Below are 27,894 nucleotides of genomic sequence, written 5' to 3' on the forward strand. Positions count from 1 at the left end.
CCCAGGCTTTGAAGTGGCACAATGATGAGTCAGAGCCCCGCTGTGATTGGAGGGTGCTGGAAATCAAAGGGACTTAACAGAGCCTTGATACCGTCCCCACAGGAAGGGGGACGAAGGAAACGCATCTTTATTAACTGCTAAGAGACTTTAAAACCAATATGGACGAACTTCCCCGCTGCAGATCGGGGCTCGCAGCAGCACCAGAATCTGTGTAAATACAGTTACACAGACATAACTACACACCAAAATGGCATTTAGAGTGTTTGTGCAATGTGGCAAATACCCAATATATTAGATTCAACAAACAAGATGAAACTGCAATATAATGGAGGATGCATTTAATTTAGTTTTGTGTGTAAATCGGAGGAATCATTATTTTCTTTAAAAAATTGTTTTCTGTAGGTATAACCCTTATTCTAACACTAATTATTACACACAACCTTTTTATTGATCTGAATTTAGATAAAAATGACAATCACAATTTTGTGACATCAAATATGCGTTTTATCTTTACACAACTTTATTCTCAGCTTTCTCCATAATAGAAAATTACGCAGTGGGTGTAAACCCATAATGGTGTAATAACATGTGCTCTTTCTGCAGGTAACTCTTACCTGGGGGCGTCCTCTGAAGCCTCTGCAGGCAGAGGTGGTGGTGGGTTGTGTATTGAGGTGTCTAGACAGGCCCATGCTCTGATAGATAATCTCATTAGGCTAGTTTCCCTTGCTAGTTTCTGCATGTGGAGAAAGCCTTGTGTATAGGCAGGCAATTAACAGCCAGTTAGCACCACAAGCCCAAGTCAGCCTTGAATGGGACAGGAGGAGTCTGAGAATAAAGACTGGCCGCAACAACCCCGGCCGTCCTCCCAACATCCACATCCAGGCAAAATCCACGGGTGTCATTCATAGGCCTGTCTCGTTCCATGTTACTTCAGCCAAAACAAATGCTAAACTGCAAGCATTAGCATAGAGGAACAACATTAGACCACAGTCTTCCCTCTCGTTTCCACCAACATGAAAATTTGAATTGAAGTGACTTTCACATCTCATTCAACCTCTTTTTCTAGCATAGACACACCACTTCCACTTACATTTCTCATTGTATTCTCATGTCTGCATGGTGCATACAGTGCCTTCTGTAAGCTCAGCTCTCTGACACTAACAAGGGATTTGCGCAACTGTATGGATAACAGTTTGAATAGTAAAACCAAATGTAACATATGATCTAGAGGTTTAAAAGCAATGGTGTGCAGCATGCATGGGTCCCACAGTTTTAAAACTAGATCAGCTATCTGTAGAATCAGCAGTAAAGTGAGCACAAATAGATATTCACTGCTAGAAAGTCTTCCCTGTGAAAATATTGACTAGCCTCTTTAGGGCTTCTGCGCATGGTCGATGCAGAATAAAAAGGATAATAACGTTCAGCTTGTAATGATGCACTTAAAGATGCAGAGATCTCCGTACGATAATTTACTCTTGATGCAGGACCCTCCCAGCACCGCCCCCTCGGCCTTAAACTTAGTGCGATGTGTTTTTATCCTCCTTATGTGAAACCAACTGTTGTCGAGGAGTTATTAATCACAGGTTCGGTGTTGCTCTCCTCACTTAGCACTTAGCGAGCTCTTCTCTGGGTCCTGCATGGGGACCCCCTTCGACGGCTTCGCGGGGGCAGAGAGGTCACACAAATCTGTGAGTGTTTAGGAGGAAGACGCTACGAGAATTAAAGGGGATTTGACGAGAAGTCCTCTGCACTGCAGCTCTAGCAGCGGGGTGTGTCGGTGTGTCTGAGCCGAGGTGTACATTTCAGCAGCGGCAGTGTCAATCCCATTACGCACTGGGTCTGGAGGTGACAGGTGGGACTGGTAAATGCCTCGCTGCATGGCCTGGGGACAAAAGTTGGGTACAGAGGGCCATGACAGGGAGCTCTGGCTTATCTAACAGCCGGTCCGGGGGCGAATTGGACTGGATGACACATCAGGGAGGTCACCTGGAGAGGACTGATAAGGAGTGCAAACCACAAACATGATGGAATTTTTTGAAGGCCCTAAATAAACTGTATGAATGTAACTGCTTCATATCATTTTAGAGTAAATATTGAGTCTTTAGGACTGATCATAGATATCTTTTGTTATAATAAACAGCTGATTCCTCCTGTTCAACTGAAGCCCCACATCTCATACATGGTTCCACTGTGGCGTTTTCCTTCCTGCGTCTACTCCTGGATCACCTTCGGTAGCGATGTTCCACCTCCCAGGTGTCAGTCTTTGGCCATTTGCTTTAACTGCACAGATCCCCTTGTGCTCGACAGTTAACAGCTGCCAATATACAGCCAGGACCCGGGGATCAGACGGCTCTCCAGCAGCCCAATAAAGAGCCCCCGGAGTGGACTGACGAGAAATCTCACACCTTTCGCTCACATTAGCCATGCAGCATGCCCTTTTGATGCTTAATTGGCCACTTTGAGGGGTTTGTAGAGATAGCAGCCCCATGGCTGGAGACAACATGATGTCACAGGAGACCGAACAATCTCACATTGGGGAGGGGGGGCGGATGCCTTTACCTGACAACAGGTCGATTGTGATTTAGATTTATCTGCTAAGAGATGCTGTGTGTCGCGATTAGAGAGGATTCATAATATAATGTTTAGTTTTTGGCACTGACGAGAACTTTAATCTATAGATCTGCATATAAATAACACCGAAGCTCAACAGGAAAGCAGAACTGATCAATCATATTTTATTAAAGGTCAATTCATCAATTTAACCCTTATAGTTTGAAAAGATTATACAAAAAACACACATTCTTACTGTAAACTTAATCTTTTACGATTTCCTCTCTGGCATCCCTGATTTACCTCCAGAGTGACCGTTGTCTCACGTGCACCAACTAGGGGGCCGGGCGAGCTCACATTTGGTCCACCACATAAGAAAACAAACCTCAAATCTAGCTTGCCTGGCAAAGGGGGCAAATGACAACTTCACAGCACTTCATAAGAAACTCCTGGAAGTTGCTAATGAAGACTAATGACTTCCCTCGTGTCGGAGACTTCACACCAGAGTGTACAAGCCCTTTGACCACAAAGTCAGTGTGGTCAGCAGGGTGGTCCGCCGGCTACAAGAGTCAGAGAGCCCACAGCTCCACTGGAAGAGGACGCGTTTTCATATTTATTTTAGATTTACAAACGATTTAAAAGCAGATTTTCACAATGTTCACAAATGCCTTTCCTTTATTTTGTTTTCCTGTTTAAGGGTTTATTGGGGAATTTCTTCTTGTCTGAATCAAGGACAGAGCTTGTTGTATGATGTACAGATTGTAGAGCCCTTCAAGGTACATTTGCGATTTTGCGCTTGATAAATAAAATTGACTCGATTCCTTCAATGAACATTGGTCAGGTGGTTTCCTTATTTTATCATGTTAGCCTGTGGAGTTGTATAGTTGGAAGTTTTAAGAGAAAATGTAAAGTTTATATTTGTGTTTCATTATCAGCCAAAGTTAATCAGGATCAAGCTCTGAGTGAGCGTGTAAGTGATTAACTTTTAACAACTTGTTTTCAGTCTCATAAGCCACAAACACAGTCTGAAGATAAATTGACTGTTAAGAAAGTAGCTGTCATGGTCACTGTAAAAATATTGTGTGATCATGTGTGTGTTTTAGCAAGTGACCATCACCTTCCTCTTTAGAGTACTGGATGAACATCTTCTGACTGGTGCCAGTCCCAGCCCGTCCGACATTCACCTGATGATTTCTTGGAAATTTATTAAACCAAAATGAACGTTAAAACCAAAGCACAATAATGAAAAATATTGTTTGGATACAAAAACTTATTTAATATCTTTTTGTTTATTTTGTTAATTTATTTATTGACAAATGGTGGGTTTTAGCCTTGTCATTTGTCAATTGACAGGAAAAAAATTGATGCATTTGAACTATTCTATATTCTTAATACTTGTTTGTAGTGTGTGTGTGACAGTTGTCCCTGACCCTGTACGTAATCTTATGCTGCCCTCTAAGCTTAATATTATTTAAAACACTTTTATCTGGTTAAATAAAGGAAAATGAAATACAATACATTTAGGATGCATACATACGTGATGTAGATATAGCAGTATTGCCACACCAAAACCGTCATAGCAGTGAACTAAATGTGTAATTCTTCGTTCATTTATGAGTAAAAGTGTATTTTTTAGTCTAATATTATCAATCTAAATCAAGCTGTTTGGGTAATTTCGTCATTTTTCCATTACTTAGTTATAAGTAAAAAAAATAATTGAGGATGCTGCACTACTACTGCACTCACTCGAGGAATTGATACGTTCATTAACAAGAATAGAAAAAAATTATAAATATTAGAAACTCTCAGGTGTTGTCAATCAACTGTACCAGTACCTATACATGTTGTAGGATGCTCTTACTTTTGCTAGTCTTGTATCTTTAGAGAATTGTTGAGAGGGTTGATCTCAAGCTTCAGTAAGCATGGGGTGCCCGTTGGTCTTATAGTAAACCATATTTATGGCGGTCACAGTATCAAACTGCTCCCTAAGGAACCTAACTGTTATTCTCAGAGGTCTGGGCTCATACAGACTACAGACAAAACCACCGTCTTACCTGATGCAAGGACTTCTGAATGGTAATTGAAGGAGCACACTGAACAAAAATGTGTTTCTCAAATATATTTTTGGTTTGACATCTATAATGCATTCATTTCAGACTTGGAGAACAGTTCCCCCTCCAGCAGCCTGAGCCAGGGGGGGGGTTACACTCTGGTACACTACCAGAAGAATAGAAAAAATATCTTACACCCAAAAAATAAACAAAACCAACAAAAAGAAATACAACAATTTTTTTCCAAAGGGTAATAGTTTACAATATTTCATTTGTGTCTTTTTAAAAATTATTTTTAGACAGCTTTCAAGAAACACAATCAGTAAATATCTCTCATATTTTTATAGAAAACAATCTGTAAAAAACATTCTATTGTCTTCCTCTGAGTTAAACTAGAATTGTGACAAATTAACCAAAATGGTTTCAGTGGAAAGGCATCTGTATTAGAAAGTTTCCTCGGCAATCATTTCAATTTCACTGAAATCAGGAACGATCATGTGAAGCGTCTGTTCACGCCGAGTCGCTTCCGGAGTTGACTGAAATTGAAGTGAAACCTCACCCTAATGTTTACACCCTCCAACATGCACACACGTCTCCAGCTCAATACTCAACCCATTAAAGCCAAACACGTTGGAGAGGCTATCTGGACTGTGATATGTACAAAAGCCAATTCATAATAACGGAAACCTCTTTCCACATCATTCAGATCAGTGCTGGTGACAGGATGTCCTTGTGGTAAGAACTGTTCCTCGTAGCTACAAATGCACACAAAGAAAATAAAAATATATATATAGGACAAAATATTACAAGAATACAAAAATAGCACAAAGTTAAGTGTCAACTGAAAAACATCCCAAACATTCAGTGTAAACATTTCCAATCTGCTACAGGTTGTGAGGCGAAACCCTCGAATGCAGCCGATTGTCCTTATTTCACCTTTGTGTTCAATAAAATATGTTGTGTACCAATGCTATGTGTGTTGCAGAAGAAATTGCCAAACCATGCCAAAGTAAGTGATCAAAGTGTCGGACAGCAGGTACATGCTGCTGAGCATCGGTCCAGACTGAGGCACCTCAGATTGGGCGACTTCCTCAGACGGGGATTTATCTGCAGCTTGGACATACAGTCAGCACACAACATATAAGTATAAACACGGAACTGGTCGGCTTTAAAGGCTAAACGTCTTTTGTACCAGATCCAGTGTACGGTGGAGTGCAGGAGAGCTGGATACACCGATGTGTGATATGCATAAATGGCACATTATAGACATGCTGTGAGACTAAAGCCATCGTCGTCTGTCTCAAACACCATCACTGTTGACAAGCAGCGCAGCACGGTGACACGACAGGCAATGAGAATACTGCATTTTTTTCAGTTTGGGAGTGCTTTTTCTGTAATGCACATGAGGGAGCGGTAGCATCAACACAGACAGCTGCAGTGACATGTACCGTTCTTTTTTTTTTTTTTTTTTAAGTACGAGGGCACAGAGGTGACGCCAAGTTGCGACGAAAAGTTTTGTTCAGTTTCTGCGTGCACACAAGGCCTTCGGCGGCTCAGATGTCCATGTAATCGTCCTCTTCGTCCGACTCGCTTTCCAGAGACGACTCCTGGCTGGATGTCTCCTGCACCTCCAGCGCCGGCTGGCTCAGAGTGTCCTTTTTGACTGTGGCTGCAGACTGAGATGACAGGATGACGTTCTGTAGAGGAGCAGACAGCAGGGAACACTGTTGAGCGTTAGTCTTCAATACAGTTTAAGCTTTGAACTCTGCTATACAAATTATACACCAGTAGCTAGATTGGTATTTTTCATTATTGTGATGTCATTTCTTGAAATCTCTTCAAATGCTTCATATCAATAACATCTATTCAACCTACTCTAAAAGGTTATGTAAGTCAATAAACCATAAAAATTGAAAGCAAATACTGAAATGTTGTCATTAATAAATACAAATACTACAAAAATCTGCCATTTCTTCATTAAAATAAAATTTGACTTAATAAACATAAATGCATTAATATAGGAAGATTAACTAAATATTCTTAAACACTCAATTAGTTATTTTTTCTATATTATTTGAACTTATTGCCCAGCTACTCTGGTGCTGAATGTACTGATTTGCTATTGTTGTTTTATTGTCGCTTTCTTCGCTTTTTTCTGATGTTATATTAACTATGTTAATGTTAACTATGCTAAAAACCGAGCTACTGTTCCTCCCGGGGAAGGGCTGCCCGCACCGAGACCTGTCCATCACCATTGATGATGCCGTAGTGACGCCAACTCGGACTGTGAGGAATCTGGGTGTGACCCTGGACGACCAACTGTCGTTCTCAGCAAACATTGCATCGGTCACACGCTCCTGCAGATTCCTCCTCTACAACATCAGGAGGATTCGCCCCTTCCTCACTGACGAGACGGCGCAGGTGCTCATCCAGGCTCTGGTCATCTCCCGCCTGGACTACTGCAACTCACTACTTGCCGGAGCCCCGGCGTCGGCCATCAGACCTCTGGAGCTTGTCCAGAAAGCTGCAGCACGTCTGGTGTTCAATCGCCCCAAGTTCTCCCACACAACTTCCCTTCTCCGTTCTCTACACTGGCTCCCTGTAAGAGCTCGCATCCAGTTTAAGACTCTGGTGCTAGCCTACAGGGCAGTGAAAGGAACAGCTCCTTCCTATCTCCAGGCCTTGGTCAAGCCCTACACCCCCGCCCGACCACTTCGCTCTGCTGCCTCGGGCGACTGGTTGCCCCGTCGCTCAGAGGTCCCTGCGGCCGATCCACCCGGTCACAGCTTTTTACCGTCCTGGCCCCTCAGTGGTGGAATGAACTCCCCACTGACGTCAGGACAGCAGAGTCGCTGCCCATCTTTCGGCGCAGGCTGAAAACTCACCTCTTCATGAAGCACTACCCTGAGCCTTCCTCGTAGCACTTATTGCATTCGTATTAGTTGTTGCACTTACTGTATTCGTATCAGTTCGCTGCACTTATTGAATTCGTATTTGTTTACTGCACTTATCCTACTCGTAGTAGTTTGTAGCACTTATTATATTCGTATTAGTCTGTTGCAATTATTGTTTTCGTAGTAATTTGCCTCTGCACTATACTTTTGCTCTGGTTTATGCTTTAAGATGCTTGTTTAAGAAAGGAGATGCACTTATGACTTCTGGTGACTAGTAGTTCTCTTGAATACCTATGTTGAATACACTTCCTGTAAGTCGCTTTGGATAAAAGCGTCTGCTAAATGACTGTAATGTAATGTAACTATGTACATTTAAAATTTTGAGCTATGCTCATTTTTATGTGCAAATTGCAAAGGCGTTGAAAGTTCCCTTAAGTTAGGCTCCACATGTAACGGAACGCAATGACGTGATCACAAGCGTACAACGTGATGACGCCAAAGGCAGAAGCCGTAGCTTCCCGCTACAAAAGGAACGAATGCTCTTGCTAATACTGTTTTCAGTTTATATTGATTTAAACAGAATCATGCAAACAATGTTTCTGCATTTTAAAAAAGGGTTCAACAGCTGCATGAAGGGTTCTGAGCACTCACACAGAAACACATATGAAGAGGCAAACTGCATACCTTAAGTCTTTGTTTGGTTTCCTCTGAGATGCTGCCTTTCGGGGACAGAAGTGTGGGTGTCGGAGGGGTTACTGTGATTTCTGGTGGGAACTTGGTGACGGTGGAAGGGATGAAAAGCTTTGGCATGTTTTGTGGGACACGGGAGCGGATTCGGTTGGGGTCTGGAAGTTTAGACTGATCATCGCTGGCATACTGCTGCTGGTCTGAGAGAGAAAAATAAGAGGACATGCTTAATATTAATACAATTCAACCCATCTACCCTGCTGTGGCTTTTTATTTTTCTGTCACACCTATCATTCAAAGGTTCTGACCTTGGCTAGGTTGTGCGGTGCTACATGTGGCGGTTTCCTCCTGGAACCAGGCTGCTGCTGACTCTTGGCCTTGGGATACAGTGGCGAGTTTCATCTGCTGACAAAGGTGCGACTCCTGCTGTCGGTACGCGAGTCCCTCTGAGGGCTCCTCCCGCTCCTCTGTGGGCACAAACAATACACCAACAAAACACCCGTTAAAGCTATATCATCACAGTTTTACAATATTTGTAATTCTTGAGAGATCCGAAGGTCATCTCTCAAGAATTGTCATTAGGTAAGATGTTTCTGCACGACTTAAAAGTGGATTTTGAATAAAGTCCATGTAATATAATACTCCTGAGGGTCATGCATCTTTAAACGATCAGCTGTGTCAAGTTTGTTGCCTGCAAGATTTGGTTTCAGGGGTTGCAGTAAAAAGCTCAGAGCCAATGGCTGAAAATGGGCCAAAAACAGGAAGAGAGCCAAATGCAGCAGCTCCACCCACTGAGCACTTATCTGACAGCTGAAAGCTGCATCAACAACAAGAGGATGGACTTCAGTGTCTCCAAATGATTTTTACTGCCATCTAATGGTTCTACTAGCCTAAAAAAAAATCAAATCTAATCATTTTTTAGATAGTCTAAATAATAATCAAATCTAATGACTACAAAGGAAAATACACTGGCAAATAATACACATTGATGATTCAAGCTTGTTGGTATTTTTTTTTTTATCAGGGGAATTCAGGCTGAAGAAACTGGCTGCAGGAATTGCCCTTAGATAATAAACGCGTGACAAACAGCAAACCAGACTATTCTTTTTCATGATCAGCCAAACCCTCCAGAAGCTCAGAAAAAGAGAAACAGCCTGGAGGACACCGATTCCCTAAACTCTTGTTGGGGAAATGACAAAACATAAAAGGCGAAACATAAGCAGGCCAGAGTCTGCTGTTATGTAACAGATGTGTGGAAGTCCACAGGCGCACCCTGCTGGTCACATGGACTACAGCACCTAAGGATCTTCACAAACTGAATTCACAATTGCAAAAGAGCAATTCCTCTCTAAAGCTTTCTATGCATCAGAGAGGACGATATCTTTCATAAATACACGTGTACGTTACATTGTGGCTAGAGCAATAAATCACCATAGAGCGGTGTTGAGAGCGGAGGCCGCTGTACCTGTGTGTGGTAGGAAGGCCATGGCCGCAGCGGGGTGGCTAGCTGCTCTCCTGTGCTGATCGTGGAAGCCTGAGGCTTGAGGTCTGGACAGCTTGCTCAGGGGCTCAAACACCACTTTGGCTTGACCCTCCAGGGTGGACAGCGGGTGGCAGGTAGTGTGGCTGAGAAGGACAGGTGACGACAGGGAGGCGGGGAAGAAGACGTCTCGGTGGTCCTTGGTGCACTTGGGTGTGGTCGGGGCATCGCCTGCAGACTGTTGGAGACAGAAGGAAAGCAGTGGTCGTGAGAAGGTGTGACTGATTTCGGGGATCCATCTGCAGCGTTAACCGTCCTCTGCTCAGGTAGATTTCTGGGAAAACAGCACATCCTCTTCCCTGTGGACAGAATCTTGTCAGAGACTCACAGCCACAGATGATGCCACTGCACCTTTTCAAAACACCACATCAGCAATATCAGTCTAAGCCCTTTCACACAAGCGGTAATGAAATCCCTTACGGCGTTGCGATGTAGTCCCCCAGGGGCTCAGAGGCTCAGTTGTGTGCTGGACTCTGTGTTAGGTGCTGGCAAGGAGCGCAGCTCTACGCCACACTACATCCCTGTGAGCCACTTTCCTGTGTGTCCTTTAGAGGACCACTTACAAACACGAGAGCTGCACAAACAACCTGTGACAACAGCCGCCCTGCTCCCACAGCAGCTGCCATGGCAACACCGAGGAGCACAGTAAAATAGAAATGAGTACACCTTCTCTAGTTTTCAATTTTAAAGGGATGAAAAGTTGGAATGACAACTAGCCTTTATACGCTTTTAATCCCAGCTCTTCACTTTTAGGTATGAACCGTGGCAAAAATTAACAAGCTGAAAAGAATGATGATATATCCAGTGTTAGGACACACAGAATTGTACTGCATTAATAATGCAGATGTGTAAAAAGTTAATACAACTTCAGTTTTGCGTCAGAGAATGAGAACGCTTCTATTTCAGAGGTACATTTATCAGGATATCAAAGCCTAGAGGAAACGCACAGGGCCACACTACTGTCATGACAAGCATGCTTTGACAGATACAGTATGTTAGCACAAGATCATTTGGCAATAACATCGCATACCATTTCTTTCTCTGGCTCTCTGCTGGGAGTTTAAGTCAAATTGTGTTCTGAATCACAGCTGTGTATGACAGAGCTCCCAACGGGATTCACACAGCAGAGCACAGACAAATCAAACAAACAGAGTAGCCTTCCAAAAGCTTAGACAGATCCTTCAGCTCAACACAGAGTGGCACACAGCAGCTTCAAGCGCGCAGCAGCTCCACAGCCAGCTTTGATGATTCATATCTCATGAATTAAACATCGCCAACGAAGACACCAACAAGTCAGCTGGACCGTGTGCATAAGAAAAACATTGAACCTGAGAAAATTGCAGCACATCGCATGCAACCGGAGGTCCCACAATGTGAACTGAAAGATGGTTCCGGGCAATTATTGAGATTGGGCATTAAATCAGATTAGAACAGCCGTAGTTGTCGTGGAGAGTTTTTGTCATGTTTTCAACACAATTGAATGACCGACAAACCGAACATTGTAATTCAATTGCCTGTCCAAACGGGAGGGACTGACACTGGAGCTCATTTGTGAAGCATTTGCTTCACAAATGAGCTCCATTTGTTAAGTTTTCATTCTTCCAGTTTTTGGAAGAATAAAAACTTAACATTCTTCCAAGCCTGCTGAGATACAGCAGGAGAGACTGGAGTGCTTGAAAAGAACGGCACCGTAGAAAGCAAAAGGATCATGAAAATATATCAAGTAACAAAATATGTTCATCATTGACTGTAACTAAGCGCACAGGTCATGTAGCCTCGTCATTTTTTCCTTCTGATATGGCATCAAACTGAGGGAGCTAACAATACACCGACCACAACGCAGCCAGTTTTTCTCGCTCAGCACTATGCGAGCAGATCTCGCTCTTGCACTTGTGTGGGCTTGAAGGAAAGTGTGAATCTGCAAAGAAGCAGGCAAGAATTCATGCCCTCGAGCTGAGAACTCTAAGTGCCTACTCACATTTCTCCATACATACAAGTGCAACCAAATGCAAACCACGACATGAGCTGGTGTCACGATAATTACACATAAACAAACAGCGGTTAGATCAGACTGCAGAAAAAAGCAGAGGCATCTTATCAGCATCAAGAGAAAACAAGAACACAAAACCACCACATGCAAGGCCATTGTCATAATAACAAGACACCATGTATACCTGACATGTTAAATGCAATCTCATTTGAAATAAACCATCATATTAAAACACGTGTTGCAGACGTGAAGTGCATCAACAGATTATCGAGATCTATACAGGTAAATAAACAACAGGAAACTTGTTCCAAAAGGTGCTCATACAGATGTTTAGGTAAAACGAAAAGATTCTAATTCCAACCAACTCTTTCACACATTTGAGAATTGTGGCTTGTGCTTCTGTGCCTCATCTGCACCATTATCTCTGTGTGGTGTGTTTAGGTGTGAAAATTAGACAAACGACTGTACAGACAAAACTAACGCAAACAACAAAAAAGATTCATGCAGAAAATAAGAGGACGCGATCAGTGAACTAGGAAAACAGATGTATTTTGCCCACAGCTACTTCTTGTGAGCCTGAGGTTCGGGGAACATCACCGTGACAACAGGATGTGGGCCGAGAGACCCTTGTCAATTGTGTGGGCAGGAGGAGGGATGTGAGGAAGGGGGAGTCGCCGCCACAGGATGGAAGCAGAGGAACGAACGTTCTGATGAAGAATATGAGTACTGAGGACAAAGCGGAGCTAATAGTTGGTTTAGCACTAGCGGAAACATTTAGATTTCCTAGAATTAGACACATATATATATATATACACACACACAATGTATTTACATAATATTTACATAATAAGCAACAAGCATACCGATGCTCATTTGAATACGATGACATGTTAAGCTTGGCCAGTGAGGCTGAAGGGACAACAGGGAGCATTCACACCACGCTTTGGGCTATATTTAGCACTGGCGGGCTGAAGCAGGACAGACTTGAAGTTACTTATCAGTTTAGCACATTTTACTAGAGATGCTGCACTTGTTATTATAACCTATATAGCAGACAAGTAAAAACAGCATTTAACCTACATGGATTGGCAGATGGTTGGGGTGTATAACATGGGGACAACTCAGATATAGATGGTTGTTGTTGCTCACTAAAATACTGCTAATGCACCATAAACTTGTCTTGAGTAAAGCCTTAAATCATCAAAGCCTTATGTGAGACTATTCCCATAACAATGTAGTAAAGTATTTTGCCTCAACTTGGATAAAACAGGAATAGATTGAATGTACATTTAGCTTTCTAAATAAATGTAAACTACAACATGAGCTGTGATGCACAAGGGAGACAAACTGTAGAGTTGTGTTTTACCTGTCTTTGGGCAGAAGTGGCCAACTGTATCTGGCAGAACTTCACAGCTTGGTCCAGAGCGACATCCTCATCAACCTGAGACAGGAGAACGAGCAGAACAGGGACATTAAGGGCACAGCGACATATGCTTGTCGTCATATTCCTCAGTGACTAATATTTTCACACGTCTTTTTTTACTCTTCAGTAAAACCTCCTCCCGCAACACTAGAGCAGTGTGTGTATTTTGCAAATTCACCATATACTTCTGAGGCGACCTGTTATGTGAACACACACCATGTTCATTACCTACTATGTCTCCACACTAAAGTCAAACCAACAAAATATTCAGATTCTGTGTCAAAGCCAGTAGGAGGTTTTTTTCTGCCTCTGATCATAGCACCAGCAAAGAAAGGCTCACATTAAGGCCCGGTACAGCAAGTGGATGTGTGGGAGTTAGTGAGCTTAGCCACAGACCTACATCGTACACTTAGCAGTAATCTTGTTCACACAGCTGTTATGTTCCTTCCAGCAGCCTGCTGCATGCAGAGGTTCAGGGACCCCCAAAGGGAGGGATTTTACAGCGGCCTCATTCCAGCTTCCAAATGATGCCAATTGTTAAATGGACTGAGTCAAGCTTCAGTGCCTCACAGAGGACAGCCCACTTTCAATTCATGTCTTGCGCACTAAAAACCTCCCCTGTCAAACCACATACAGTTTGCGGCGGTGAGTTATCATTACACATTATTTCTATTCGAATGGTGGGAATTTCATCTACAAGCATCTCTAACACATTATCTTAATGTGACGATATACTGTATTCTGATGGTGTCTGTCAAGAGCCCACGGTTATGAGGCTCTTTGAAAGTGTACCACCTTAAGAGTGAGCTGAAAAAAAAAAAGTATAATATTTGACTGACATAAGCAGAAGTAATAACACAGAATGAAGGATGCAAACGATGCAAGATACAGATCAAAACAACTATAACTAGATGCAGCTGTGCAGTGCAGCAAACCACAAAACCACTGCACAAGTAGGTGCACAAACAGAAGATGCTTCTGGAAAATATCCAGGCATATTAATTGCACAAGTCATTTGCTGACAGGAAACATGCCGTGGCAGGTTCTGGCTACTCTCTCTTATAGGTGTGTCTAAGAAAATATTCTCTTTGCCGTCTCTTAAATGAGCACAGGAACAAAACATCTTAGCTGTACCACAAGAACCTAAGAAATCCCCCAAAAAACCACAAGAGCTGCTGAAGCTGGCTGATCTCCTCTGATTTCTTCTTTCTCCTTTTCCGCTGTCCCTTGCTTCCTACTTTCCCAGATATAGCTCTCTGGCATTACACAGCTAATGACACGGCAACTTCTGTAGGGCAAGCATTGATCTTCAGCTCAATATGGCTTTATGCTGATGTGGGCTGTTCTGTAACTGCAGTATCAATGCCATAGAAAGCACTAAAAGCTGGACAAATTTTTAACAACAGAGGGAACATTTGCTCTAAAAGAGATACAAAGGAACTTCTCGCTTCTTTGACACTTCCTACGCAGGAGAACGTTAACATAATGATTTATGAATTTCACATAATAAGCTTAGTTATTCATATAGCAACCCTCTCCCTGCTTCTACTATGAACTACAAGCAGTCAGAAGTTACTATTCATTTCAAAAATACATATAATCTAATGGACAAAAGTCATAACATTTAACAGTAATCAAAGATCTTTGTCTCTGTGACAAGCGCTGTCTCACTACACATATATTTTCTTTTTGGCTCCAGTTCTACAGCCATAACAAAAGACTCTTTGACCGTTTAATAGTAGTTTTTAAAAAAAGCTTTAGCTGACATAGACTCTAGAAAATAGTTTCATTACGTTCAAAATGAGGTTGAGAATGCAGTAATGAGATGCATTCATTTCCTAGTTTAATTGAAAAAAATTAAAACAAAAAAAACTAACAATGATTGAATCACAACAGTTCCCCCACCTACTTGTGACTAAAAACAAAAACAAATCCCAATTCATCTTAAAAATACCCTGTAGTTACTTTTAGAGTGAGCAACGTGTTTCAGGAGTGACAGAAGAAGACACAGGTTGAATTTGGGTTACTGTGCGTAAAAACAAAACCGCACTATATGAGCTGGATTCATCGCAGTGTTTGAAATCTGAAAGAGGGAAAGTCCCACTTCTACGTCTGATGTTGTGTTACTAATTTAGTTAGAAGAGGGGTTTCCCAAGCCCAATCTATTTCAGAAGGGAACTTGTGAAGCTTGCATGACAAAAATAAAAAAAGGATTGCAGCGCATATACTCCCCACAATAATGCTATCTGTTTGTGCACAGCACAGGTATCTTTGTACATTTATGAGATGTTTTACCTGTTTCATGAGCATATAAGTCTCTGACATGATCTTTTCAATGCGAGCCAGGTCGTAGGTCATGACTTTCTGGCCTTGCTGCCAAACCCTGTAGGCATCAAGCAGTAACGTTTTTCCGGACTCCACATCCTCAAGAAGCTTCCTTTTCCTGTTTGGCCGCCGTAGTATCCCCTGATCAGTCCCGCCGGCTGCCACAGTGACCTTGGTTGCCGAGGCTTGGAGCTGCTGCTGCCTGGAACTGATACTTAGCTCCTCTAGAGACAGCTCTGGTGTCCGGCTGCTGTCAGTCACTTTCTGCTGGGGCTCCACGACACTCAGGGAGGTCTCAGCCTCTGCTTGGATGCCCTGAGAATCTGTGGTTATAGAAGGCCTCCTCCAGAGGCCAGAGTCCATCTCCATGGGCTCCTCTGTCCCCGCTTTGTGTCCCTCCGTGCCAGCAGTCTCTACCTTCCCAGGGTAGATTTCCTGAACTTTACTCCCTTTATCTACGGATGACGGTGGAGGGGGGAGTTGTGCCTGGGAGGCTTCCTTGGGCCCTATGTCTGTTGCACAGGCTCCCTCCGTGATCCCAGGCTTCTTAGGTGGAGCATGTTTGCTGTCCTCCGAACTGGGCCTGTTGGATGCGTCTGTTGTGGTCATCTCCCCCATGGAGGGCACAGGCGCTTTGTGAAGCTGCTCAGACACCTGAAAGAAAACAGAACCAGTCAAAATATGAAGTGGGTGCATGCCAAACGTCTAAATCGCTGAGCGGCCATCAGAGTGTGTAAGTGTGTAGTGATTTGTTCTCCCTTACCCCTGTGAGACTGTTCAGATTGTCCTCCAGGACTTTTACAGTTAGGAAGAATGCTCTCTTGGCCAAAACCTGGCGATCAACATCCCGTAAATACTTCCTTTGTAGCAGAGAAAGAAGCAAGGGAGATGTCATGGAACAAATACATAATACATAACAGAAACAACAGTGCCAACAAAGTGGGTCCTTACTTTCCCTGGTCAGGGGTTCTCTGCAGCATAAAAGAGACTTTCACCAGAGTATCGTGATCCTTAAGCTGAGACAACACCTCCAACAAGAGGACAATGGATCGGTTCATATGAGATGCAAAACTTCCCGGGCGATCAATCTCATCCACTGGAATACGCCAGATGCCCTGAAAGAGGCGGAGAGAGAGAGAGAGAGAGAGAGAGAGAGAGAGAGAAGCAGAATAGCAAGTTAAGTTTGACTGTTGTACAAACTATAAAACATGGATCAATTAGAAATATTATTCCAAATGGCAAAATGGTGTCCAGGAGAAGCTGCCAACATTTAGCTGGTTTCACAAAAGGTTTTAAAAGACCTTTAAAGTGTATGAGTGTAGAAAACAATCAACAGGGAGACGTGGAAAAACAGAAAGGAAAGTAGAGGAAAACGCAAGAGGAATTAATGGGAGTTAAAAACATGGCATTAAAGCAAGAAAGAGCTAATGAGGGGATGGGAAGGCTGCAGGAGAGATCTTGCGGACTGGCTGGCCATGTGGGAGGTGGGGAGGAAGGGATGGGGGGGCTTTCTCTCTGTGCACACATGATAGGCAGCCTCATTAGTGCTCAGCTCTGTCCAAGCAAAGCAACAGACCAGCAGACTGGCTGCCAACAAACCCAGTCCTCGTTTGCAGGAAGCGTGATGAGCTGCTTTTTTGATGGACGAGTCCACCTTTTCTGTGAGCACATGTCCTCTCAGCAGGTGAAGCGAGGCGAGGTTCTCGCACTCTGAATCTACTGATGCGAGTGCAGATGGTGGCCTAGGCTGTGCACAGTCATATAGCACATGGCGCTGAATAACGCTCCTGGCCTCAGAAAACGTGTGCGAGACAAAGGAAAGATGACCATATCAGGTTTAGAACAAAAACAAATGAGATGGCTCCATCCGCTGCCGAAGGCACTGGGGAGCGCTGCCCTCCTCACAGACAGACCCAGATTGTCAGATGACATTTCCAAAGCAACCGGAGAGGAACAAAGCCGTGAAGAGAGGCAAATAAAACCCTTCAAAGCAAATCACATTCCAAAGGCAGACTTAAACCTTGTTTATACCTGCGCGTGGAAAAGTGGTACGAGCCTACATCGAGTGCCACGTGAGCTACCAGCATGCACAAAAGGCGTTTATGCTCTACACACTGCAAACTAAACATTTTACAGAGAAGAAGCAAGAAAACAATGGGGGCTATAAAAAAAATCTCCACAATGCCGAGGAGGAATTGTAATGAAATCTAATCTTATATCTCAGGCCTTTATACAAGCCCTGTTAAGAAAGAAGTCAAGTATTAAATGCATTATTATGAAACGGTTGAAAATCCTGTTAATTTGATTTGGCGGCACAGTATACACGCAACTGACTGAAAAGCCGAGTGCCCGCACAGCGTGGACCGGGCTCAAAAAATGTAGAGGTGCACGAGCAAGCACCACAAGCTGCTGTGATGTAACTTTCTGGCACGCCGGCTTCACTATGAGTATAGACCAGACTTTATAGCCGGCTCACGAGATGGAGCTCACTGACAAAGTGTCAAATTGGCAAACTAAAAAGGTTCTTTAGTTCAGATCTGGTGGTCAACAAAAGCTCTGAAGATCAAGCGTATGGCTCCAATGCCTGCGTGAAAACGAGAAGATTTATTATCATATGATGCAATCAGGCAGGGCTTCGGAAGGTTTAACCTTTCAATGCACAGATTAGCAAATGCCTCCAACAGGAATAGTATGATGAGGGGGTGGGCTCCGCACACTTAGAAAAAAAACCCATCTCTAATGGAGGAGAGTTGTTCTTCATCAGAGACCCATCCAACAGCAGCAAATCTGTTCGGGGAAAGCAGAGCCGTGGCTTTACACAGATTATGCTGTAGCACAACAGCTAAAGCAGATTTGTAAGACTAACGGCATTGATTTTAAGCATCTTTTTTTGTGTGAGAGAAAATATGACCATTGCTTGATATCTAGAGCAGCTTTGGCAGATGTGACCAATACATAACGGGAAAAAAAAATCAGACGGAGATTAAGATGCATAGCAAACAAGGGATGGGCTAAACAAGGGGTTAAATACACGACAAGAGAAGCTTTGGTACAAATGGTTCAAAAGGGTTCCTCTGTTTGGTTGTAGAGGCTGAGGAGAACAATTAGAAAGAAGATAAGTCACACCATTATGTAATCTTGTTCATGTATTACAAAAAGCAACATACTGTTGCAGCATGACAAAAGAAGGCAAAAAAAGTAGGTACTAAGTACTGATAGTCCCTCTTCTTCCTTGTGTAAAAGAATGGACCAAAACAAAATGCTGGCTGTCTGCTGAACAAGATCTGGAGGAAATCCACAACCTGTTGTTATATCAACTTCACGTACTCATGTCTTAACATGCTGTCAGTGGCAGGAAAGGCATAGGCCCAAAATATGACCATGGTAAAACTTATTAACTGCAAGGAATTTGCACAAAGTGAGAGTTAATGTGTATTGTGGCAACCAGCATTCACCAATGCATCTTACTGGTAACAACATCATCGATATTTCATCAACCAACTACAACTTTAGACTGGAGGATTCAAAAGAAAAATCAAAGAGGGATGGTTACCTGCATTTGGCAGGTGGGAGGTGTACATTTACATAAATCTACATTTTTATATCTTACATGCAGAAATCTGAACATTTAAGACCCTCAGGAGGAGTTACTTAAATGCATTTTCATCTGCTGATGTGTAACATTCAACAAGAGCGTCTCTGAATCAAGAAGACCACTCCAAGTATAACACAACTCTCGGAAAACGACACAGAAACTCTGCTCACGCCACAATTAACACAAACTTGTGCTTGGTTTTGTAAAAGTCAGAAGAAAAAAAGAAAGAGAGAAAGCGACTCACCATCACCAAAGAAAGCTACTCCACTGCGCTCGTGTTAGTAATTTTAGGACAGTTTCTTGCTGGAGGTAGCAGCACCAGCAGCACCAGCAGCAGCGCCTCCACCCTGAAAGAGGCTCACGCTGAGAGACCAAGGGGTGGGCTGCATTTGGGTGCTAGGGCAGCGAGAAGAAGAGGGAAGCACAGCTGCACACGGCAGAACAGGAGCAGAGGAAGAGGAGAATGGCAGCCGCCTTGGCAGAAGGAGAAGCAGCGCTGGAGTCAGGGCCTATAAGCTCAGTATGCCAGTGACTCGTTCCTCTCCTGCCTTCAAACCCTGCCATCTCAAAACAAAAACACCCACGCACTCTATCTCCGCTCTCCCCTGACCCCAGCCTGCTGGAGTTCTCTCTCTCTCTCTCTCTCCCCCCCCCTCCTCCTCCCTTCCTCTTCTCTCGCACTATACACAGCGTACAGCCAATCCTCGTAGGCCTCTGCCAGCCAATCGGATGCAAGTCGATAAACTCCCGCCCCATTAGTACACACCCACTCAATACACACACAAACAGAGGAGCGTGAGAGAGAGAGAGAGAGAGTAATGAGGAAGCAGAACGAGTGCAACAGAGAGCTGAGATGTGTAGAGAGAATAAGGGCCAGGGGGAGGGGCAGAGTGAGATCAACCTGAAGACGGAGCAACAGGAAAAGAACAACAGAACGTAAACTGGCTGAAAAATGCTCAATCAAAAGAAACTCAATGCTACCACATCAACGTAGTAGGAGGCACTAAGTGGATGGTACATCGATAGTTGTGAAAAAGGCCAGGTTTGTATGAGTAAAAACCCCCATTAACCACAGAGACACCAACTGTTAAGACAGTGCTGCCTGAACAGATAAGATTGCGTTGTGCACACACAGTATTTCCTCAGGCAGCAGTATACTGACAACAGAGCCCTCACCTTCTTCCTTTCCTCTCTTTCAACTCGGGTCGTGTCTCTCCAGCTGTCCACCGTAAACATACTAAGCAAACACAACTTGTTTTTCCTGCTTCCTGTTGTGTAAGGGAGGTTCAGAATCTGCTGAAAAATGTGAAGCTCAAGTGAGCAGAGAGCAGGAGAAGGCAATGGAAAACACACCAGCAGCCAGATTCAACCAAGTACAATCAAAGTTAAATTTAAAACATAACTTCTACAAAATGAACTCATTGGGCCAACACTCCTCCCCTAAGAAAACCCCCCCAAAAAACAGGTTCTCCTGAGTGAAGCTCCACCTCCACCTCCACCACATTGCACAGCTGAGCACACAAATGTTTGAGTCATACATCAAACCACAGCAAGCAATAACTGTTTCCCAGAAGATTATCCTAACTGAATATAAGAAGACACTGAGGCCTACCTATGAGCAAAGTTGCAACTAAAACAGTCAAATCAAACGTGAATGCTGGTTCTGAAAAGACGATATCCGTTCAAAACACGTTCTCCGCAAAGTTGCAGGACCAGGATGGATTATGTTTTTTCTGAAATGTAGCAACAAGGACATCCATTTTCTCTGGAGCTTCGTAGAGACAGAACAAGTGAGGGGGTGGAAGAATATGTAAGCAAAAGTATGTGTATATATGTGTGTGTGTGTGTGTGTGTGTGTGTGCGCGTGTGTGTCTGGTCGTGGGGAAGGAGGGAGGAGGAATCACCGTGCCAGAGGGAAAACACAGGGACTCTACACGATCTCAGTAGTCCTGAGCAGCCAGAGGGCCTGTTATTACAGCAGCATTACAACCAGTGTCATTAGATTCAGGCTTGAAATTCTGTAAAAAAAAGGTCTCAGAATAATAAGATTACTATATTCCATTATAATAATTTACCCACAATGATACAACACAAGATGATTTTTGCAATAATCTTTCCAGGGTCTATGTTACTTAACAATATCTTTGCAATTCAAGAGGAAGATATACCCCCTAAAATCCAAGTTATTCCTCAAACAGCAGATATATTCTGGGTTTATTCACTGCATTATAAAAGGGCTTTAATCCAACACCTGAAACCAAACAGGAAGTAGAGAAGTGAGTCTGAGCTAGGGCTAGGCAATAATTCAATATGATAATTTATCGTCTTTCAATGGAAACATTTCGTGATGATGCCAAAGTACTGTTCCTTTGTCACTATTTAATTCACACGAGAAAAAAACAAAAACATCTGGTTATTTTATATAGGCTATATATTTATTGAATTACCAAAAACCATCACAATATTGTGATATTGATATTGAGATATGAAATGACCTATATTGGCATAGAAGAGTTTGGCCATTTTGCCAACGGCACAGAAGTGAAAAAATAAATAAATCCATGCCATCATTTAAAATGTCAAACAGCCAGTAACTGGCAAAAAAAACAAAACAAGAGTTCAAATGCCTTAGTATCACAACACAAATGTTAGTGTATCAATAATGTATCGCAAAAGACTATATCATGACATATTACAATATTAATTATATATCTCTGACTTCATAACTAAATTCAATAACAACATCATACATAATTATGAGTTTATCATCCGATTAAAAGTGATCTGGCCCACCTAGAGAGCACTCGTGCTGACAACCACACTGATAAATTATGCAACACAACCTCGTCTGGTTCATTTCTAAACAGCAATATATAGGTTACTTTGCAGGCCCCGGTTAGAGGAGTCCAGCCAGAGCAAGAGGGGAAAGTAGGGCATCATGACCTACATTAGAGAACTCCAACAGGCTCATTGAGGTGCGTACAGAGTCAACTTTTCCTGACATCAAGATGCCATATGTTTGATATGTGACCAACACCCTTTGTCCATTTGTGGCAGCTTTCATGCTGCTCACTATGACACTTGAGAAATGACTCTAACACATACAATATATCTATCAAACACTGGCACTGAGTGATAAGTCCGGCTAAACACATCTGTCAGCTGAGACTGATTTGCCAAAAGTATACAGCTTCTAAAAGCTGACTTTAGGAGTTCTGGCTCAAAAGCCACTTCTACATGGCAAAAAATGGTGTTCTGAACAATGACTTTTTTAGCAATTTACGATTGGAAAAAAAATGTTGCCAAAATGAAGGGTGAAACATGATGCGTTTCCACAACTTTTTTAGAAAGGTTTGTATTGTCCTGTGGTAGTGAAGAGAGAGGGCTTCATTTGAAGGGAACAGTTAAGCTTCAACAGTTGGTACGCCAGGGTGGCAGGTTTGCCTCCATAAGGGGCTCTGGGAGAACCCAGTGGGAGCCAGAGCGCTGCAGAGCTCTCCTCCAGCTCAGACCTGGCCCACAATCTGTTACCAGAAGCTTTCTCGAGTCAGCATTTGACTCTACAGCCTACACAATCATCTACGTTTAAAACAGTGTGCAACACCAAAAATATGCCACCAAAAACTGACTTATAGGCAATGCTGACAGGATGCAACGTTCTGCTTGTATTATCTGCTCTGTAACAAAAGCAAGAGCATTTAGGCTTCGACAAATCTCACGAGGAACAAATCAAAAAGTAAGCCGATTTCAGCACCCACTGAAAAGAGTGATAATATCTGCTTCAAGTGAAAAGAGTTTAATAAACTGACATGCAGAACAGATGACAGATTCAGTCAGTAATCTCTTTCACTGGGACCCAGCAGAGGCCTTGTAATTCTTTGAGGCAGATAATTCAACAATTCCCCGCTGTGCGACTTTATTCATAGCAGCGCATGTATCTAGTGATTCATACTGAAGACTGATTCTTTTGCATCCAATTGAATTAGGTTAATAACATGTGTGAAAAGCGTAAACCTAACAGTAGTACGCCAATCATCCGCTCACAGCAAAGACGCAGACAGCTCATTAGTCACAAACGTGAGGACACACTTCAGGGCTTCACTGCTTCTTCCTCTCGGAGTCTCCATTAGCTGCTACTGTGCAAGTACATTTATGGGGAAGCTTCATTTTATAGTAAGCTGAGAACACATTCATAAGTATTTTATAGTATATGTAAAGCCAGAGATGACATACACAATTGAAAAACAACCTGTAGAAGTGAATGATTTTAGTGTCAACACATTCACCCAGCAACCTTGGCTTGGCCCAGGTGACAATTTTTGCTTCAGGAATAATACTTTCTTTGCAAATACCCTGTCAGGTGCTGTGCTGTTATACACATTTTTAGCAAAAGTAATGCCTGAATCTTCATTACCAAGTTAAATCTAGTCAAGTGAAATGTTTTATGTTACTTCTGAGGAAAATGAAAAAATGTTAATGAGATCTTAACGATTTTTGGTGTCACTATAATAGATTCCCAGTACATCCAGTGATGACAGGTGTCTGCAAAATGTATTTAGCAATTAGGGATTATGAAGATCTGTTCTATAGACATGCTGCTTCTTCCACCCTTAAACCTTTAAATTCTGTATATCACTCACCCTAAGAATTATCTACGGGGATACTTACTGAAACTGGTACCCACCATTGTACTCTGTACAACAAGGTTGGTCGTGATATGCAGTGGCATCTCTTTCTTTAAAAAGTCATTGTTGGAGATCTGCCACCTTTTATAACCTCGCTATTGGTCTGAACCTCTAGACCTTATCAGACTTGCTCCAATGACATTTTACCCCATTCTGCAGTTGCTTTTTAATTGATTGTCTTTTATTATTATCTATTATGTGCTGTATATTCTCGACATAATGGCCCTCTGGATGATCTATTGAGATCAAACAAAGTTTGAATAATGATGTGGAGAGGAGAAAAACCATGTTGAACACGGTGAAATGACTTACATTGAACAGGTTTGTCTTGTTTCTTTCACAGAAAAGTCCTTGTGCTGGCATGTGCTTCAGCTGTTGCCATGGGACACTGCTTCCTAGCAACACATCTCGGGCCCACTGTAGGTTCTGTGGTGGGAAATAAATAAATAAATGAAAGAAAAAAAGAAAAACATAAATTTGAATGCAGACTTCTATATAAACACAGCAGTATTCCTAATTAGCAATTAATTAGGAATATCGCCCATTACCAAAGGGATACCCCTGCTTCAGCAGAAAAGATTGACAGATGTGATAACAAACATATATCATCGCATCAAGTAATTCATATATTGAAACACACAAAAAAAGAGGAAATTATGCTCATTTGCAAATCAGGAAAATGCAGAGCGATGACTCACAATTCAGTGTCTACACCAGAGCCCCGTTTGAAAGGATAGCAAGCTAACGCCACTTCATGTTATCTTTCACAAACCCAGTAGGCTATAGCATGAAATTACAGGCTCCTTCTCCCTCCATCTTTGGGAGTGGGGATAAAGCTGGCCAGTCAATGTGAGAGGAGCAGTTGTCCTGAGAACAAAAGGGGCACTAAGGCTTTTAACACTGGATTTGTCTGGTTGTGAGGGCAGCTAAGCAACCTGTGTCAACAGCATCACATAACATGACTGTGACATCAAGTCACTGCCAGTGTGCATTTATATTCATCCAGTTCTGCCGATAACTCCAAGGTGGCAACAACTGAGGAAAACCCTCACACCTGTGTAAGCGTCTATCAAAAGATATTCTACATTAAATTGAGCCTCAAGGAAATTGTCTTTAATACTTATTAACTCTAGCTGTTACTAATAAAACAAAAACAAACTAATGTTTCTTCAGTCTTGAAGCAAATTAGGAATACATTACTGCAGGGAGCCATAAAACACATGATGCTGCACATATAGTACTCGGAGGTCAAATGAGCATATTACAAAACATAAAATTTAAAAGAGCTTAGTCCTTTCCATTCTCAATTCCCCCTTATAGTAGGGACAAAGGCTGTATTAAAAAGTTTGCCAAAAGGGAGTGCTGACAGAAGGATGCCACCAGAGGAAAGCTCAACGCAACCTCACTGTGCCAAACTGGCTGAGAGAGCACTGCGCTACCACCCACGCACACCTCTGCCCACAGAGCCTTATAGCCAACACAGGCTGTTTCAGCAACTCGTGTATTACTGCAGAGCTCACAAACCCACAAGATACAAGGAAAAACAAAACCCGATAGCCGTTGCAGCACTGATATACTCGTCATTGAAACAATGAAAGTAAAAGGTCATTTGACTTTTGAGGAAATTGTAGGAATTCTTAGCAAGCCCAATCTTCTGTAAATGTCACCATTGATGATTATAGGTGTATCGCTTAGGTTTAATGACTTGGCCTTTGAAATGCGATGAGAATGGACTAGTCCCATCAACTAACAAGGGGTGGACTGACCTGATGGGTTTTGCTGTTGGTGTAGAAGAAGGCCAGTCGATAGAGACTCTTGTAGTGCTGAGGGAAGCGGCCGAGGCAGAGGAAGAGAGCACGGACACACATTTGCACCAGCATACGTCTCTGGTCGCCGCGCTCTGTGGGCAGGGCCTTGGGCACCTCGATCACCTCAGCGGGGGGCTCTGGCTTCCTTTTTCCTTCACTGACTGGGGTTTGAGGAGCAGCCTGTTGAAGGTGGGCTGGCTTTGGAGGGGTGGCTGGGACAGGCAGAGGATAAGAACAATGGTCCGAAGAGACCTTGGGGGCTGAAGACTCAGGGAGTGTCACCACCACAGCTTCTACCCCTTCCTGGAGAACTTTTTCTTCCGCCTGGATGCCAGAATGTTCTCCATGTGACACTAAAGCAGGATTTAAATGAAAGACTTTAGGACTTGAGTTTTGCACGTTAGATCAGTGTTCTGCTTGCTTAATATGAAGCATGTAAACATCAAGACGCCACAACTGACTATAGGATTTCAGTCTTTTGTGCAAATTGTTATGTTAATTGATTCCAATGTTTCAGGTTAACACAGCAAGAAAAGATTTGTAAGTTCACTCCAAGTGTACCTGTGTCCTCAGATGCAAACTGTCCGTCCTTCACAGGGGTGGTACTTTCTGATGAGGATGAACTGGCTTTCCCAGAAGCAGGTTTGTGGCTGCTGTCTTGTGAGCTGGTGGGATCTGTGAAGGCATCCTGGGTGGAGTTGGAGTCAGAGAGAATCACCACATCACTGTCCTGACTGCGTTCTGACAAAACAAAAGAAACATCATGGATCATGCCACCAGTTGCATGGACCCAGATCAAGCAAATGACTTCAGGGAATATCAGAGATAAATACACATAAAATTATGTTGTTTTTTCTGTTCAAAAAGTGGGGGTTTGCCTACTTCTTTAAAAAAATATATTATACTATAATTTCAGGTGGGACAATCTTTCATTGGTCAATAAATTAAGATTACAGTTTTGTATGAATTTCAACCAATTATCCATATTATCTTATGGCATACTTTAGCAGCATGCTCTGGAGGCCTTTTCAAAGTGTTGTTTGGCTACTTGGGTTTTTTAATGCCAAACATTGCCTGTTACAATATGGGGGGAAAATATCTAATTATGAAACAAGAATAGGTCATTAGCCACAAATTCTTATTAGTGCATCCCTAATGACACATTGTTATAAAAGGAGAGATGGTTTGTTTTTTGTGAGTGGTCCAAAACCAAAATACCAGCATTCCTCTAAATTGCCAAGTTGTGCAGCCTCAGCAAAAATACAGTCCTTGGCAAGGAGCTGTAACTAACAGAATCAGAAGGGCAATAAGCGTTTTGCTATTTCAGTGTATAATGCACACAGGGGACTTTTCAAAAAAGATTCACAGTCATGAGTTAACAACAGAGTTACTATTATACTGTATGGTTTGCGTAAACTGACAGTTGTGTGTTTCCCACAAGAATGCACTTCATTTTGGATAAATAAACATAGCCTCTTAAAGAGTTTGGTGGGTTTGAAGAGCAGTACCATTCAGTGAAGCCAGCCACATTGGAGACCTGGGCAGGCAGTAATCATGGTCAAACTCTGGTGAGGCTGTTGAAGATATGGGGAGCTGGTTTTAAAATATTATCAAAAAAAAATATGTATCTATGAATTTATATTTCCCTCAAAAATAAATAAATTACCTTTCTTGACAACTGAATACAGATTCGATGCCACTCCCCTTGAAAATGTTGAACCTGATTCAGACACAAATATCTATAAGTGCAGTCCAAGTGTTTCTAAAGATCAATATTTCTCTCCTAAACTGAAAAATAAGGCATGTGATATGATCAGTGGATACAACCTAGCGCTAGCTCTTTATCAAAGCAGTAAAGACACTCCCCATCTAGCTACTGTCATTTTGCCCAATAAACTATTATCCTCTCCCATTTACTTTCAATAAAGCAGCACAGGGTAAGAAAAGAAAAGAAAAAAAGAATACTTCTAATATGTAGATGAGGAACAGGAGATCATAAAATAAACTTTTTCCCAAATAATTATTAGATAAAGGCAGGTCTGAATCAGGCCCCACACTCTTGTCACCTTGCTGTCCTTTAAGCAGGGCTGAAGCCAGAGAAATTGGACATGTGCAAACATGTGCATGGTGGGGTATTTCCACCTGACAATAATAGGCCGGCAACATTCTTCTTGGCTTGACATTTTCCCACTAATTGGTCATAATTGGAAATTATATACCAATTAGTGGAAAACAGCAACACACATGATTCATGAGAGATTTTGAAATATCCAAAGAGAGTTTGACTTCCTGTCAAATTAAGCCCACACCAAACTCAAATAAGATGTAACCACATGATACACCAGA

General features: G+C 42.5%; 1 protein-coding gene across 7 annotated transcripts in view; it reads right to left on the bottom strand.

The window, feature by feature from the left end:
* Window positions 1–6,051: 6,051 nt before the first annotated feature.
* Window positions 6,052–27,894, bottom strand: part of cabin1 (calcineurin binding protein 1) — a 46,694-nt gene continuing 24,851 nt past the window's right edge. For 3 of the 7 annotated variants that reach the window (XM_054611173.1, XM_054611177.1, XM_054611176.1), the window contains exons 28-41: window positions 27,215–27,268; window positions 27,057–27,122; window positions 26,110–26,289; window positions 25,507–25,901; window positions 24,053–24,166; window positions 20,232–20,351; window positions 16,412–16,575; window positions 16,224–16,320; window positions 15,431–16,114; window positions 13,079–13,153; window positions 9,648–9,900; window positions 8,491–8,649; window positions 8,180–8,382; window positions 6,052–6,298 (exon numbers count right to left, since the gene is read on the bottom strand). In XM_054611173.1, the coding sequence (XP_054467148.1) occupies window positions 6,155–6,298; window positions 8,180–8,382; window positions 8,491–8,649; window positions 9,648–9,900; window positions 13,079–13,153; window positions 15,431–16,114; window positions 16,224–16,320; window positions 16,412–16,575; window positions 20,232–20,351; window positions 24,053–24,166; window positions 25,507–25,901; window positions 26,110–26,289; window positions 27,057–27,122; window positions 27,215–27,268 (2,708 nt within the window). In that variant the 3' untranslated portion in view covers window positions 6,052–6,154. The remainder of the gene's footprint in view (window positions 6,299–8,179; window positions 8,383–8,490; window positions 8,650–9,647; window positions 9,901–13,078; window positions 13,154–15,430; window positions 16,115–16,223; window positions 16,321–16,411; window positions 16,576–20,231; window positions 20,352–24,052; window positions 24,167–25,506; window positions 25,902–26,109; window positions 26,290–27,056; window positions 27,123–27,214; window positions 27,269–27,894) is intronic. The other 4 variants (XM_054611180.1, XM_054611179.1, XM_054611174.1 and 1 more) reach the window with 3 other exon arrangements.

Source organism: Anoplopoma fimbria, chromosome 13 (genome assembly GCF_027596085.1).
Source record: "Anoplopoma fimbria isolate UVic2021 breed Golden Eagle Sablefish chromosome 13, Afim_UVic_2022, whole genome shotgun sequence".
NCBI classification, from domain to species: Eukaryota; Metazoa; Chordata; class Actinopteri; order Perciformes; family Anoplopomatidae; genus Anoplopoma; species Anoplopoma fimbria.